Raw genomic sequence first — 14542 nt, 5'->3', positions numbered from 1 at the left:
GCTACTGATACTCTCGATGACCTCTTGGCTAATATGCAAAGATATCTTAAGTTAATTTCACAATGGTTTCAGCGTAATTTATTAAAAATTTATCTATCTAAAACTAACTTTATAATATTGTTACGAATATTAGCAACACTAAGGGGTACTGTCATCTCTAAGCCGATGCTAAACAGTGACGTGAAGGCACATCAATAATTCAATCATTATGCCTACACATATGTACGTACACGCAGCAGAGAAGCAACGTACAAACACATACAGATATCTTATCTGAGATATGCAATTATAATTGTGGAAATGTCGCTCAGAAACATACGCGCATATGAGAGCTATACACGTACATCTGTAGTTATAATTATAACAGATAACCAACTAGTAGATTCTAGACCAGAAGCGCCTAGAAGATGCAACGAAGAAATCAAAGAGTATAAAAGGACTCAACAATAGAGGCGATACAATCAGTTTCGATTAAGCACGCTATCTGTCGGCCAATAGTAGAGTTATTTATTAAAGGCCATTTTGCATTATTAAATATTGGAGTTATTTATTCAACAGTTTAGTGATTCGAACTTATTAGAAGGTTGCAAATAAGAGGATTTGCAGTAAAATCGTTACAATATTCAACAATTATAAAAATATACCTAGTTTGAATGATTTATCTGGAGGGCAGCTTTATTTAGAGAGTCGACAATTTAAATTACCTCGGGATTTGTTTGATGCCTATTTAAAGTGACGAGAACATATAAACAAATTGAAATTGAAATTAATACCACTAAATTTTGCTATTTACAGAAATCGGAAACTTATTCCACAAAAATACATGTGGCTTCTGTACAACGCCTTGGTTATGTCACATATTAATTATTTAAATCCAATTTGGAACATTTGTTCCGAACAGCTAACAAATGAAGTACAAAGAATTCAAAATAAAATAATAAAAAACATTTTAAATTTGCCACTAAGGACAGCAAGCGAACTGCCATACCAAGACAGGCTTGATGTATGCAGGAACTACATCCTTCAAACTTTAATATTATTTTATAAAATTAAAAATAACTTAACAAAAGCTTAATTTAGACATTCCAGAAGAATCAACCCCAGAATATACACTTAGAGTTAGAATAAATATGAAACCACGTATCTATCGAACGGAAAGATGTGCAAAATCACTAAGACATTATGGTGTTAAACTTTTCAACAAACTTCCAGTTGAAGTTAAAAATGCAAGAAATGTGCAATGCTTTAAATTCGAGGTCAAACGGCTACTTCTTACAAATTTTGATTTTAGTATCTAGATGCAAAGTACGTTCTACACTATATTTTTAATGGTACTCATATAATATTAAATTATTAAGCTAAATTTTAGTTTTAGTTAAATTTTAATTATTATTTCCTTACTGTTGTCTTTCATTGCAACCTCTCATAATAATTGACAACAAATAGAGTAAAATAGAAATAAGCTATTTTCTCTCGCAAAAACTTCGCTTTTTTCGAGAAATCTTGTAATAATTTTAAACTTTTTTGTCAATAAAGAAAAAAATCCTTTTTTTGGCTTCCAGATCATTTAGGACTTCAACACATTCATCCACTCGCTTCGAGTAAGTGTGTGTGACTGCAAGGCAAGCAAAGCTGCCCGGCTCTCGAGGATACGCCTCTTGTTAGACATTATCTACTGCAAACTTCTATTGCATGGATTTCTGCCTGGAAAATGGTAGGGACCATCACATTGATTTCTTGAACTTCGGCCCGTAGATGCTATATACATTTTTTCCGTCAACAAATTTTGATCCATCCGTTAACCACACCTCTGAGTCAGTGTTTCCCAAAGATTTCTGCCCATACCTCGAAATTCCGTGAGACTCTGAGCGTAGTTGGAATACGTAATTTCTTCTGGCTTTTTTCCGCTCAGAAATATTTTGAAGTTTTAGCGCAGCAAATGTTGCCTCTTCCTCTATCAGAGTAGAGATTTCCACTAAGGCACTTAGTGCATCAGCAGGGGACGTTCACATCGAAATCGTTATGAAAATAAAAACTAGCCGAAGCGGTTTGCTTAATTTTGCTATTGCTGTTCTTTACGAGGCGTTCGGCCACCAAACCAAGGAAGCATGGATGAATATTGGCTTTACAACAGTCTTACATATCCAGTATACCATTTTCGAATATAGCCGCCATGTTTTGCCATAGAGTCGAGTGCAGGCAAACAAAGCTCTTGTTGCTTTGTTTAAGGTAGCATATATATAAGCATTCCACGTGAGGGTTCTGTCCAGTGTAAACCATAGGCATTTTGCTTCCATTGAAATTCGTTTTTGGTATCAAATAGAGATGGTTCTGGCAAAGATAGTTTTCCTCTCCCCGTAAAATGCACGAAGACAGTTTTGCTTAGGATTTTTAAGGCAGTCCTTTGGTACTACACCATCTTTCTATGATGTGCAAGGCTTGTTGCATTGGATATTGGATATTGGTTTCTCGTGTGTCTCTGTGATGCAGATTATTAAGTCATCTGCATACCCTTGTGTGTCAAATTCATAGGATTTCAGTAACTGACTACGGTTCACAAAAGAGAAGAGAGTACATCCCCTTGAGGGCATCTCCTAGTACCCACAATTGACTCAGCTGCCCCCCCTCCCCCAACAACCCCCCCCCCCCCCAAGTCCAAGACTGAATTTTCTTCTCTTTAGCATGGTTAGCACCCAGCGAGTAATTATTGGGTGTATATCTTTGTCAATCATAGCTTATTCGGTAGTCGGATGTGTCGTGTTATCAAAAGCTCCTGACATGCCAATAAAAGCCTTTTACATTTTTTTCGTGAGTTTATAATAGCCGTCCCCGTGCATTTTCCTGGCAAATTGATTCCTACACGGAGGGAGTTTGTTTAGGTTGAACTTCCAACTGCTGCTCTCAAATTTTCTCCATGCCCTTTAGGAGAAACGAACTGAGCCTAATTGTTCGATGCAACGGGGCAGTGCTCGAGCTTCGCTGGCTTTGTTATGAATACTACCTTAGCCTCTGACCACCTGTTTGGAATGTATGTACTTACTTACTTAATTGGTCCTTAACCGTTTAAACGGTTATGGCCGTCCAACAAGGCGCGCCAGTCGCTTCTTCTCTCTGTCACCCGGCGCCAATTGGTCACACCAAGGTGTCCACCTGGTCCTTCCATCGGAGTGGGGGCCACCCTTTACCTCTGCTTTCATAGGCGGGTTCTGATAACTTTCTTGGCCGGAGCGTCATCTTTCATTTGCATAACATGGCATAGCCAGCGCAGCTACTGCATTTTAATTTGCTGGGATTTATTTATAGAGTTGGTATTAGCGTTTGAAGAGGTGAGGCTGGACAAAATCCTTCATTGGACTTATAAAGACCACCCTATAGCACGTACAATCATACCTTAAAACAAATCAAAAAGTATCAACTTATTTGCTTTAAAACTCCTGATACTGTAGAGGGCATACATACAGAGTAATTGAACGAATGATAATGCTTATCATATATATTATTTCTAATTGCTGCCTTTATGTACGGGTCCTTTTTTCGCTCTTATTCAGAATCCAAATCTATAAATAAAGTTTTGGTTGTAAAGATGGAGATTCGGGCTATTAGCGAGCTTTGGGCAATTTTGGTCGAAGAGCTTTTGTTTAGCTATATTTTATTAAAATAATTTGTTAGAAATAAACGATTGTGAGCACACAAAGAAATCTATTTGTACTATGGCACTATGCATTGTGAGGACCAAATATAATCCATTAATTTGGCCCACACAAAACCACCACCCCATAACACAGGAGCAGTACTACAGACAACACGGGACACAAACAAGTGTCAGAAACATCACTAGCGCAACAAGTTGCCGCAAAACGCCACAGCAACACCGTAACCATGGCAACGCAACGAACTATGCTAGCAACATCAAGAGCATTGGCTATAAAAAGGGCAACACGAGAAGACAGGAGTCAGTCAGCACGCGGTTGTGATTGCGACCGGAGCTACTATTGGAGCGCTCTGGAAGGCATATCGGTTTTGACCATTGCAAGCCAGTGCGTTTCATAGGAGAAAGTCGTGGACTGAAGATTGTGGGTAAGCAGGTTTTGACCGCTCTACAACGCTTTAGATCACGCTTGCTCCCTCTCAAGCAAACGCCCTCCACAGCATCGTGATCCCGCGCTCAGCCAAACGTCGTCCGCGGCAGAAGTACGTCGGCAACCGCAGTAGGAGTGAGTCGAGGTGAAACGCAACAACGTGACTGTACTGAGGCTAACGGATCTCACCTAACGGGGCGCAAAGTTGCGACTGTCACCTGCGCAGCAATTGAAGGGCTTCTGAAAGGCGTATCGGTTTTGACCATCGCAAGACAGTTCCCGTCATAGGAGAGAGCCCTGGGTTGAGGATTGTGGGTAAGCTGCTTTTGACCGCTCTACAACGCCTTAAACTACGCTCGCTCCCCGCTAAGCGAAGGCCCACAACGTCACGAGCCCGCGCGCCATCGCAATAAGCCTCGGCGGCAGAGTCACGCATACACACGACGCCAGCAGAGTTACGCATACACACGACGTTGGCCACAACAGAGTCACGCTTACATACGACGTTGGCCGAAGCAGAGCTACGCAAATATACGACGTTGGCCACAGCAGAGTCACGCATACACACGACGTTGGCAGCAGAGCCACCCATAAATACGACGCTGGCAGATCCACGAATACGCACGACGTTGGCAGCAGCAGAGCTACGCGTACATACGACGTTGGCCGCAGCAGAGATACGCAGGCATACGACGCTGGCCGCAGCAGGCTTAGCACTGCCACTAACCATAATAGGAACACGCCGGCGTAAGGCGTCACCGAGACACATTCACACATACCTAGACGGCGACCAGTACGGCGCCCTAACAGAACGTTCCTAACGGGACACGAGGGACCGCTAGCCCATCACGAATTATAAAGCAAGCAATGAAATTAAGTGAATTATAGATACACATTTTATACATTTTATATTATAGTTTAGGGAATTTACCAATAAAGTGAATTTATATGAAAACGATTTGCAAGGCGCCCCGAAATACAAATTCATTGTAAACGAACCTTGGACACGGCGAGTATACCCCAGCAGTTACTGAAGAAGCACCGGGGCAAGCAAAAGCTTCGTTACAACTGGCGCCCGGGCAGGCAAATCGTTACCACGTCAGAAGGAACATTCCTGACGAGAAACCTAACCACAAAATGGTCGACCAGATCGATACCACGTGGTTAGACACAATTTCAAAGGAGCAGCTGATATCCATCACACAGGAATTGGGTATTGAGCAGACAGGTACCACCCGAGAAATCCGAAAGCGCATAGCAGCACTGGCCTCAAAGGCAAATACGGACTCGGAAATCCACGGAAAATTTTTATCCCTACAAGCCACTTTCAAGGAAACTACGCACATGAGCGACGTAAATGAGGTTAAGACACCGACTCCGTCGAACGGAGGAGGCACACCGAAGGTCGCCGTTACAACAGTAGAACAAACTCAATTCGCGTTTCCTCCCAGGAATACAGTACCCACACAACAGTACTTACCATCAGGAATAGCGGTACCACCCAACGGTACATCTCAGGCACCTCCCAGGAGTACAGTACCCACACAACAGCACGTACCATCAGAAATTACGGCACCATCAACCGGCACATATCAACCCACGCAACCGTACTTACCAGCGGGAATGACGGCACCAGCCATGAACTATACATGCCAGGTAACTCAAGCACCGACCGTGGTGTTCGCGCCCATCATCGACCAGCTAAGAAAATGGTCCGTAAAGTATGAAGGGGGACGGGACCCGTTAGCGTTCATCGAACGGTTAGAGGAGTTAGCCGAAGTATACGCGCTAAACGTGGACCTCCTGCCAAAAACCATGCCCGAGCTACTAGGGGGCGCCGCGCTACAATGGTACCGCAATACCAATGCGCACTGGGGAGAGTGGACAAGCTTCAAAAAGGATTTTTTACGTTTCTTCCTACCAGCCAGGTACTTCGAGCGGCTCGACGACGACATACGCCAACGGAGGCAGCACAACAAGGAGAGGTATAAGGACTACGTACTAGGAATCCAGAGCTTGATGAGACACGCAGGGTACACCAGCGAACAGCGGCTGGAACGAATCTTCCGTAACAGCCACCCCGATTACCAACTTTACATCCGCCGGAGGGACTTCACTAATCTCGCAGAGCTCCTGACACTTGCCGAAGAATACGAGAACATACGCGAGGACTATCGAAGATCATCAGGCGGACATCACCGCGAAGTTACGCGACACATCGCCAGTGACACAACCCGGGTGCCACCATCAAAACCTGCAACACAACCATCACCACCACCGAATCTAACGAACCGCACGCCTTCAGGCAATCAGAGATACGACCCCAACGGCGTATGCCGGAGATGCGGCGAACGAGGACATGACACCAATAGGTGCCGAAACCCACAGAAAATTTTTTGCTGGGAATGTGGCCGCAACGATATACGAACCATCGAATGCTGCCGCCGACGTCAGCGACCTAGCGCCGAAACGGCAGTAACGATTCCCAAGGAACCCAGCGCTGAAACGGCAGTAACAATGTACCAAGAGCATGGTCGCCTCTACGCCGTAGCCAAGCTCGGCGCGGAATCAGCCGAGGCGGTCATCGACACAGGGGCATCAAGAAGTTTCGTCTCGAGCAGCTTAGCAGAACGTGTGGTGAACTCGGGAAACGGAGAAATGGTGAGAGTGGCCATCAAAATAACGATGGCAAATGGGACTAGCACTACCATCTTCGACGCCATAAGGACTGAGGTACGCTTCGGAGAAGCGTCACTCCACACAGTTTTACACGTCATGCCCGGAGCGATCGACGACATCATACTGGGCCTAGATAGGCTAGGAAGCATGGGAGCCACCATATCATGTGGAGAAGGCCACCTCGTGCTAACCAGACCCCTTGCCCAGCACACACCGAATCCTGGAGCCGCGCCAGAAATTATTTAGAGAACAACACCAGCAAGAACGAATATCGCCAGGTACGACAGCCCTGGGACTATTCCAAGTTCAATATCATCAAGAAAGGATATCGCCAGGTACGACCGCCCTGGGACTATTCAAAGTACACCATCAGCCAGAACGGATATCGCCAGGTACGACAGCCCTGGGACTATTCAAAATTCAACATCCTCAAGAACGGATATCGCCAGGTACGACACCCCGGGGACTAATCAGAGTATAACACGAGCGAGAAAGGGTAACGCTGGGTACGACACCCCTGGAGCCCCATCTGGAACCATTCAGAGTGTAACAGCACCGAGCAGTAGTAACTTCAAGCACGACGGCATTATGCAAAACAACGACGACGACATACAAGAAGAAGCGGAACGAGTGCGCGGTTTTCTGGCAAAGGAACTCCGAAAATTCGAGAGCATGAGTGGAGTGACGACAATAGCCGAGCACAAGATTGTCCTGACGGACGAACGCCCCATCAAGCAACGTTACTTCCCACGCAACCCAGCCATGCAGACAATCATCAACAGCGAAGTTGACGAATTGATCCAGAAAGGATGCATCGAGCCATCTTGTAGCCCACACAGCGCACCGATCGTACTGGCCAAGAAGAAAAACGGGAAGTGGAGGTTATGCGTGGACTATCGGCAGCTCAACGCCCGATCCGTACCCGACGCATACCCCTTACCCAGAATACAACACATCCTGGACAAACTACGACGAGCGAAGTACATCAGCAGCTTGGACTTAAAGAACGGCTACTGGCAAATACCACTGGAGCCCAAGAGCCGGCCCTACACAGCTTTCACTGTACCGGGACGCGGATTATTCCAGTGGCGCGTTATGCCTTTCGGTCTACACTCCGCACCTGCAACGTTTCAAAGAGCACTAGATCAGGTTATTGGACCGGAGATGGAACCCTACGCTTTCGCTTACCTCGATGACATAATCATCATAGGATCCACCTTGGAGGAGCACATTCGCAACCTGAAAGAAGTGATGCTACGACTACAGCGCGCCAACCTCAGAATAAATCCGGAGAAATGCGAGTTTTTCAAGAAAGAAATTCGATACCTAGGACACGTAGTAAGCGACAGGGGAATTCACACCGACCCCGAGAAAGTTGCAGCCATCAAAGACCTGAAACCACCAACGAACGCGAAAGAGGTGCGTCAATATCTCGGTATAGCATCTTGGTACCGACGATTCGTGCCCGACTTCGCGACGATCAGCCAGCCACTCACAACCCTGCTGAAAAAGGGCAAACACTGGAAGTGGGGAGCCGAACAACAGGAAGCCTTCGAGGTCTTAAAGCAAAAACTAACGGAAGCACCGATACTTGCCTGTCCGGACTTCACCAAGACCTTCACCTTGCAAACGGACGCAAGCAATTTCGGGCTAGGCGCCGTATTGACACAGGATTTGGAAGGCGGGGAACGCGTGATCGCCTACGCCAGCAGGAAACTCAACAAGGCGGAAACCAACTACTCGCCTACCGAGAAGGAATGCCTCGCGATCGTCTGGGGAATACGCAAGATGAGGCCATACTTGGAAGGGTACCGATTCAGGGTAATCACGGACCATATGTCTCTAAAGTGGCTGAACTCCATCGAAAGCCCCTCCGGCCGTATAGCACGATGGGCCTTGGAACTTCAGCAGCACACCTTCGACATAGAGTACAGGAAAGGAAAGCTGAACCTGGCAGCGGATGCACTATCACGACAGCCACTGGAGACCCTACGACTGGCAGCGACAACAGAGCGACCATGCAAGTGGTGGCACAAGCGCGTGAATGAAGTGCGCACTAACCCCGAGAAATATTCTGACTACATGATACAAGATGGACAACTGTACCGCCATATTCCCTGCCGGTCACAAGATGAGGAAGCGGTACCTTGGAAACTTTGTGTACCCACACCACTGCGACAACGAGTATTAGAAGAAAATCACAATATACCAAGCGCTGGACACATGGGCATCCGCCGAACAGTAGCGCGGATTGCCAACCGGTACTACTGGCCTGGCATGTTTCGGGACATCAGTCGATACGTACGACAGTGCGAGTCTTGCCAGAAGTACAAGGAAACACAGCAAAAGCCGGCTGGAAAGATGCTCACACAAGTGGCCCAAGAACCATTCGCCACGGTATGCGTCGATTTCGTTGGACCACTCCCACGATCCACACACGGGAACACGATGCTACTAGTATTTTTCGACCGCTTCAGCAAATGGGTGGAACTGGTCGCCATGAGGCGTGCGACAGCAGAAGGCCTACGCCGTGCGTTCAGAGAACGCATCCTCACAAGATTTGGTGCTCCCAAGATACTGATATCGGACAACGGCGTCCAGTTCACCAGCACAATGTGGCAGCGTTACCTCAGGGAAATGGGGATACGACAACAATTCACGGCGCCCTACACCCCGCAAGAAAACCCGACGGAACGGGCGAACAGGACAATCAAGAGAATCATAGCACAACTCACCAGATTACAGCACAACAGATGGGACGACCGTCTCCCAGAAATCGAGCTGGCCATCAACACCAGTGTGACCGCGTCCACAGGATACAGTCCAGCCTTCCTCGTACAAGGACGGGAACCGCGACTACCAGGGGTATTGTTTGACGAGGTCAACCTGGGGACGGGCACAGCTACCACAACGGCAGAAGAGAAATCTGACAGAATGCAAGAGGCATTCAGAATAGTGAGGCAGAACATGGAACGAGCGGCGGCAGATCAAGCACGGCACTACAATTTACGGCGGAGAAAATGGACCCCCGTAGTCGGCGAACTAGTGCTCGCAAAGGAACGCCATCTCTCCAAGGCCGGCGAAAATTTCGCGGCAAAGTTGGCCCCCAAATATGACGGACCCTACCAGATCCTAGGATATGTATCACCAGTGATACTCAAAGTACGAAAAACCAACGGCGGGAAGGAGAAAACGGTCAATATTGGGGAGCTAAAGCCATATCATGCAGCAGAGACCATCGCGGGAAATTAAAATAAATTCAGGGAAAATAATCTACTTAATATCAAGGATGGGAGGATAAGCAAGCACCGGTCATTCTATCGCAAACCACCGAGGTGACAACACGTTCTTTTGCTACGAGTTTCTTTTCCAAAAAAAAAAAAAACGAACAACCCAAGATGGAGAGCCATAACGCCAAACTAAACAACAGCGTCAAGCGTATGCGCCAGCATTACGAGGAGGAGGAAGCAAAGCGCCCCAGGGTAGTACTGCTGAAAGGAGCTACTGGCGCCGACGTCAGCAACGCGCGTGGACCTACACACGCAAACTCGTACGCTGACGTCGCACGCAACATCAAACCACTGAAAACTACGGGCGGCGACGTCAACAACATGCGTGAAACTACTCGCGCAAATACGTACGTTGACGTCGCACGCACCATTACACCACCAAATGCTGCGAACACCGACGCCAACGGCACGCGTACTACGGAACAAGACCGAGCATCGATCGCTGCCTACGCCAGCGCCGCCGGTATGCAGGCACACGCAGACGCCCCGAACGCCACCGCCGACGATATGCGCCCGCAGCACGCGCAACCGCTGAGGACGCCGACAGTGATCCCAAGGCAGCCGTATACGCCGTTCGTATAGCTGCGGCAAACGCGTCCACCATCGTAGCGAACGCCCGACGCGCTTCCGTCTCCATTCATTAATTTGGCCCACACAAAACCACCACCCCATAACACAGGAGCAGTACTACAGACAACACGGGACACAAACAAGTGTCAGAAACATCACTAGCGCAAAAAGTTGCCGCAAAACGCCACAGCAACACCGTAACCATGGCAACGCAACGAACTATGCTAGCAACATCAAGAGCATTGGCTATAAAAAGGGCAACACGAGTCAGCACGCGGTTGTGCCTGCGACCGGAGCTACTATTGGAGCGCTCTGGAAGGCATATCGGTTTTGACCATTGCAAGCCAGTGCGTTTCATAGGAGAAAGTCGTGGACTGAAGATTGTGGGTAAGCAGGTTTTGACCGCTCTACAACGCTTTAGATCACGCTTGCTCCCTCGCAAGCAAACGCCCTCCACAGCATCGTGATCCCGCGCTCAGCCAAACGTCGTCCGCGGCAGAAGTACGTCGGCAACCGCAGTAGGAGTGAGTCGAGGTGAAACGCAACAACGTGACTGTACCGAGGCTAACGGATCTCACCTAAGGGGGCGCAAAGTTGCGACTGTCACCTGAGCAGCAATTGAAGGGCATCTGAAAGGCGTATCGGTTTTGACCATCGCAAGACAGTTCCCGTCATAGGAGAGAGCCCTGGGTTGAGGATTGTGGGTAAGCTGGTTTTGACCGCTCTACAACGCCTTAAACTACGCTCGCTCCGCGCTAAGCGAAGACCCACAACGTCACGAGCCCGCGCGCCATCGCCATAAGCCTCGGCGGTAGTCACGCATACACACGACGCCAGCAGAGTTACGCATACACACGACGTTGGCCACAGCAGAGTCACGCTTACATACGACGTTGGCCGCAGCAGAGCTACGCAAATATACGACGTTGGCCACAGCAGAGTCACGCATACACACGACGTTGGCAGCAGAGCACCCCATAAATACGACGCTGGCAGAGCCACGAATACGCACGACGTTGGCAGCAGCAGAACTACGCGTACATACGACGTTGGCCGCAGCAGAGATACGCAGGCATACGACGCTGGCCGCAGCAGGCTTAGCACTGCCACTAACCATAATAGGAACACGCCGGCGCAAGGCGTCACCGAGACACATTCACACATACCTAGACGGCGACCAATACGGCGCCCTAACAGAACGTTCCTAACGGGACACGAGGGACCGCTAGCCCATCACGAATTATAAAGCAAGCAATGAAATTAAGTGAATTATAGATACACATTTTATACATTTTATATTATAGTTTAGGGAATTTACCAATAAAGTGAATTTATATGAAAACGATTTGCAAGGCGCCCCGAAATACAAATTCATTGTAAACGAACCTTGGACACGGCGAGTATACCCCAGCAGTTACTGAAGAAGCACCGGGGCAAGGAAAAGCTTCGTTACAGCATTACCGGCAGTTGCTGTTGTACGCTAGATGGCAGCGCAAGCTGTAAGTTTTAATTGATTGACGGCAGTTGCTACCATACGCCAGCGCAAGGTTTAAGTTTTAATTGATTGGTAGAACAACTGATTTCTGTTAATATATGATAAGAGACTTTTATATTGGTTGCGCAAGATGCACACGGATCAGGCTCGTATACGTTATCAGTTGTAGTATAATGAATTTAATTGCTACAGGCGCCATATATCTATTTTGCATTATTTATTGGAATTTCACATGATTTTCCCATCGCTCCCAATTTTTTTAATGAAATAATGTGGATGATGCAATGAAATTAATGAACCATTATGCACTTCAAGGTAGATCATTTACCCTGCGACCAGCTGTTTTATAACATATGCATAATTTAAATAAATAGGTAAATATGCATATTTGTATGCCGATATGTACATATGTATGTATATCAGCAGTGTAACAATACGCACATTCCAACATTCTTCACAATAGCAAAAGTCATCGTTCTCGTAATCATTATAGTCGTTATTATTGTCGTCATCATTGCCATAATAATAATTTACGTCATCAAAGCCAACATTCAGCAATGGCGCTATATTATTTATATTTTCAACACCACCCACTGCTGCTTCCTCTTCTTCTTCTGTTGCATGATCTTCAAAATAATATCCATTACTCTCATAGTCATCTGGCTTGTTAGCTGATTCTTTGGTGTTGTTAACGTCACCACTATTAGTAACAGTTGCAGCGACCTTATTGGCGGCAACATGTCTACGCCAACAACGACGACACGGACGCCCTGTTTCTAGGGAATTTTGTATAACATTAATATCCGGTAATGCTTTACTGCATAAACGACAATGTTTTAATGAGCCCACAACTTTAATACCTTCGACATTTTCGCCCGTTTGTTGTTGTTGATTATGCGCCTCAAAGGCATTTCGTAAAAGTTTACGTAGACGCTTTACACGCCACCAATCCTTCCACCATACCCAATCCATATTATTGGACATGATATCACAAAGTCAAGAACTTCTTAAGTAATTGAGTTAAGTCAAAATTTATAAGGACAATTCTAGGTCGAACGTTAATTAATACCGCCACTCACGTAAACAATAACAAATTGTGATCGATAGCGCGCGTTTCTATTTAACTACAAATCGTAAAGTCTACGCACGATCACAACACACAACAAAGTGCTACGAAGTAATGACGCCGCTAACAGACTGAAAAAAAGCAAATATTTAACACGCTCGATCGGCACTTAAGGCCGCACACTTGCTCTCAATAATAGTTCGTTTCGAAAATATGAACTGAGTAATCGTTTTCGTAAATGAATTATACAAATATTGGCGGTGTATGACATGCACGTACATTCGCTTAAAATTAAACTTACTACGAGGTGTGGCAATTAAGTTCCGAGAATTTGTTAATAGAAAACAAGAATATGAAGTTTTAAGTAAAGTTTTACTATCGACCTTCACAAACGTCTTCCTTTAACTCTACACAACGATCCCAACGTTTCTAACATGATAGGAAGCAGCCTTGGTAGTCCAGTCCTCCGCAGTAAGCGCTTTTAGCACCACTGTATCTCCTGTACGACGCCATGATGAGTTAGGTGCGATTTCATCTTGGGAAATAGGAAAAAGTCGTAGGGGACAATATCGGGGATATAGGGTGCGTGGGGCAACGCTGGGACGCCTTTTTTTGTTTAAAAACTCTTGCACAACGACTTTTATGTTGACAGTCAAGCAGCAATTAAGGCAATAATTTCGCATAGCACAGCATCTCAAAGTGTGTTAAAGTGTAAGCAATTCCTGGAAAGAATCGGCACAAGGAAAAGCATACATATATTTGGGTGCCAGGGAATATGGTAATAGATGGGAGTGAAAAAGCGTATGAACTAGCTAAAAAGAGCGCATCCCTTGAAGCTTGCTCCGCAGACGTCCCAATAAGATTGGGAGAGATTAAAAGAAGGCGAGAGGTGCACATGATCGACCAAGCGGGAAAGGCGCGGGGCTGTAAAGTGTCGTAGATTATGTCTAGGTCTTACAACCTTAGACTAACAAAGTTGCTTCTATCATCAAAAAGAGAGCACTGTAGACTCATGATGGGTATTCTGACTGGACATTGCCTTCTGGCGTCACATGCCTTTAAATAAGGCTTGGCTAGTGACAGCAGATGTAGAAAGGGCGGGTTGGAGGAGGAGTTTTGCGCTCGTGCCCTGAGCAGGAAGCTTCTAGTATTTGCCAAGAGGACGGAGTTATTTTATAACATAGGGCCTGGTTTTGATAGGGTTTTTCAATTTGGTCATTAAATAAACTTCTGGTAACACTACGAACTCATTCGGTCTATGTGAGGTCCTCATGAACCGACCAGTTCAACCTAACCTAACCTAACCTTGCACAACGAACGAGGAATGGGCCTCGTGCTGCAAGATCTAGCCATGCATGGCGGA

The 14542-nt window shown here is 46.5% G+C and overlaps 2 protein-coding genes across 26 annotated transcripts in view; one reads left to right on the top strand and one right to left on the bottom strand.

Annotated features, from left to right (window-relative positions):
• Positions 1-14542, top strand: part of LOC137249748 (cilia- and flagella- associated protein 210) — a 176833-nt gene that overhangs the window by 107141 nt on the left and 55150 nt on the right. The gene's annotated exons all lie outside the window — the stretch shown is intronic.
• The window catches only part of l(1)G0196 (inositol hexakisphosphate and diphosphoinositol-pentakisphosphate kinase), a 136500-nt gene that overhangs the window by 88591 nt on the left and 33367 nt on the right, over positions 1-14542 (bottom strand). For 8 of the 25 annotated variants that reach the window (XM_067781540.1, XM_067781546.1, XM_067781547.1 and 5 more), the window contains exon 1: positions 12555-13113. The exons of 16 other annotated variants lie outside the window; for them this stretch is intronic. In XM_067781540.1, the coding sequence (XP_067637641.1) occupies positions 12555-13097 (543 nt within the window). In that variant the 5' untranslated portion in view covers positions 13098-13113. Of the gene's footprint in view, positions 1-12554; positions 13114-14542 lie in introns of those variants that run through there. One more of the 25 variants, XM_067781545.1, reaches the window with a different exon arrangement.

The sequence above is a fragment of the Eurosta solidaginis genome, chromosome 4 (genome assembly GCF_040869045.1).
Source record: "Eurosta solidaginis isolate ZX-2024a chromosome 4, ASM4086904v1, whole genome shotgun sequence".
In the NCBI taxonomy this organism is placed as follows: Eukaryota; Metazoa; Arthropoda; class Insecta; order Diptera; family Tephritidae; genus Eurosta; species Eurosta solidaginis.
This window is presented reverse-complemented; position numbering and strand designations above follow the sequence as displayed.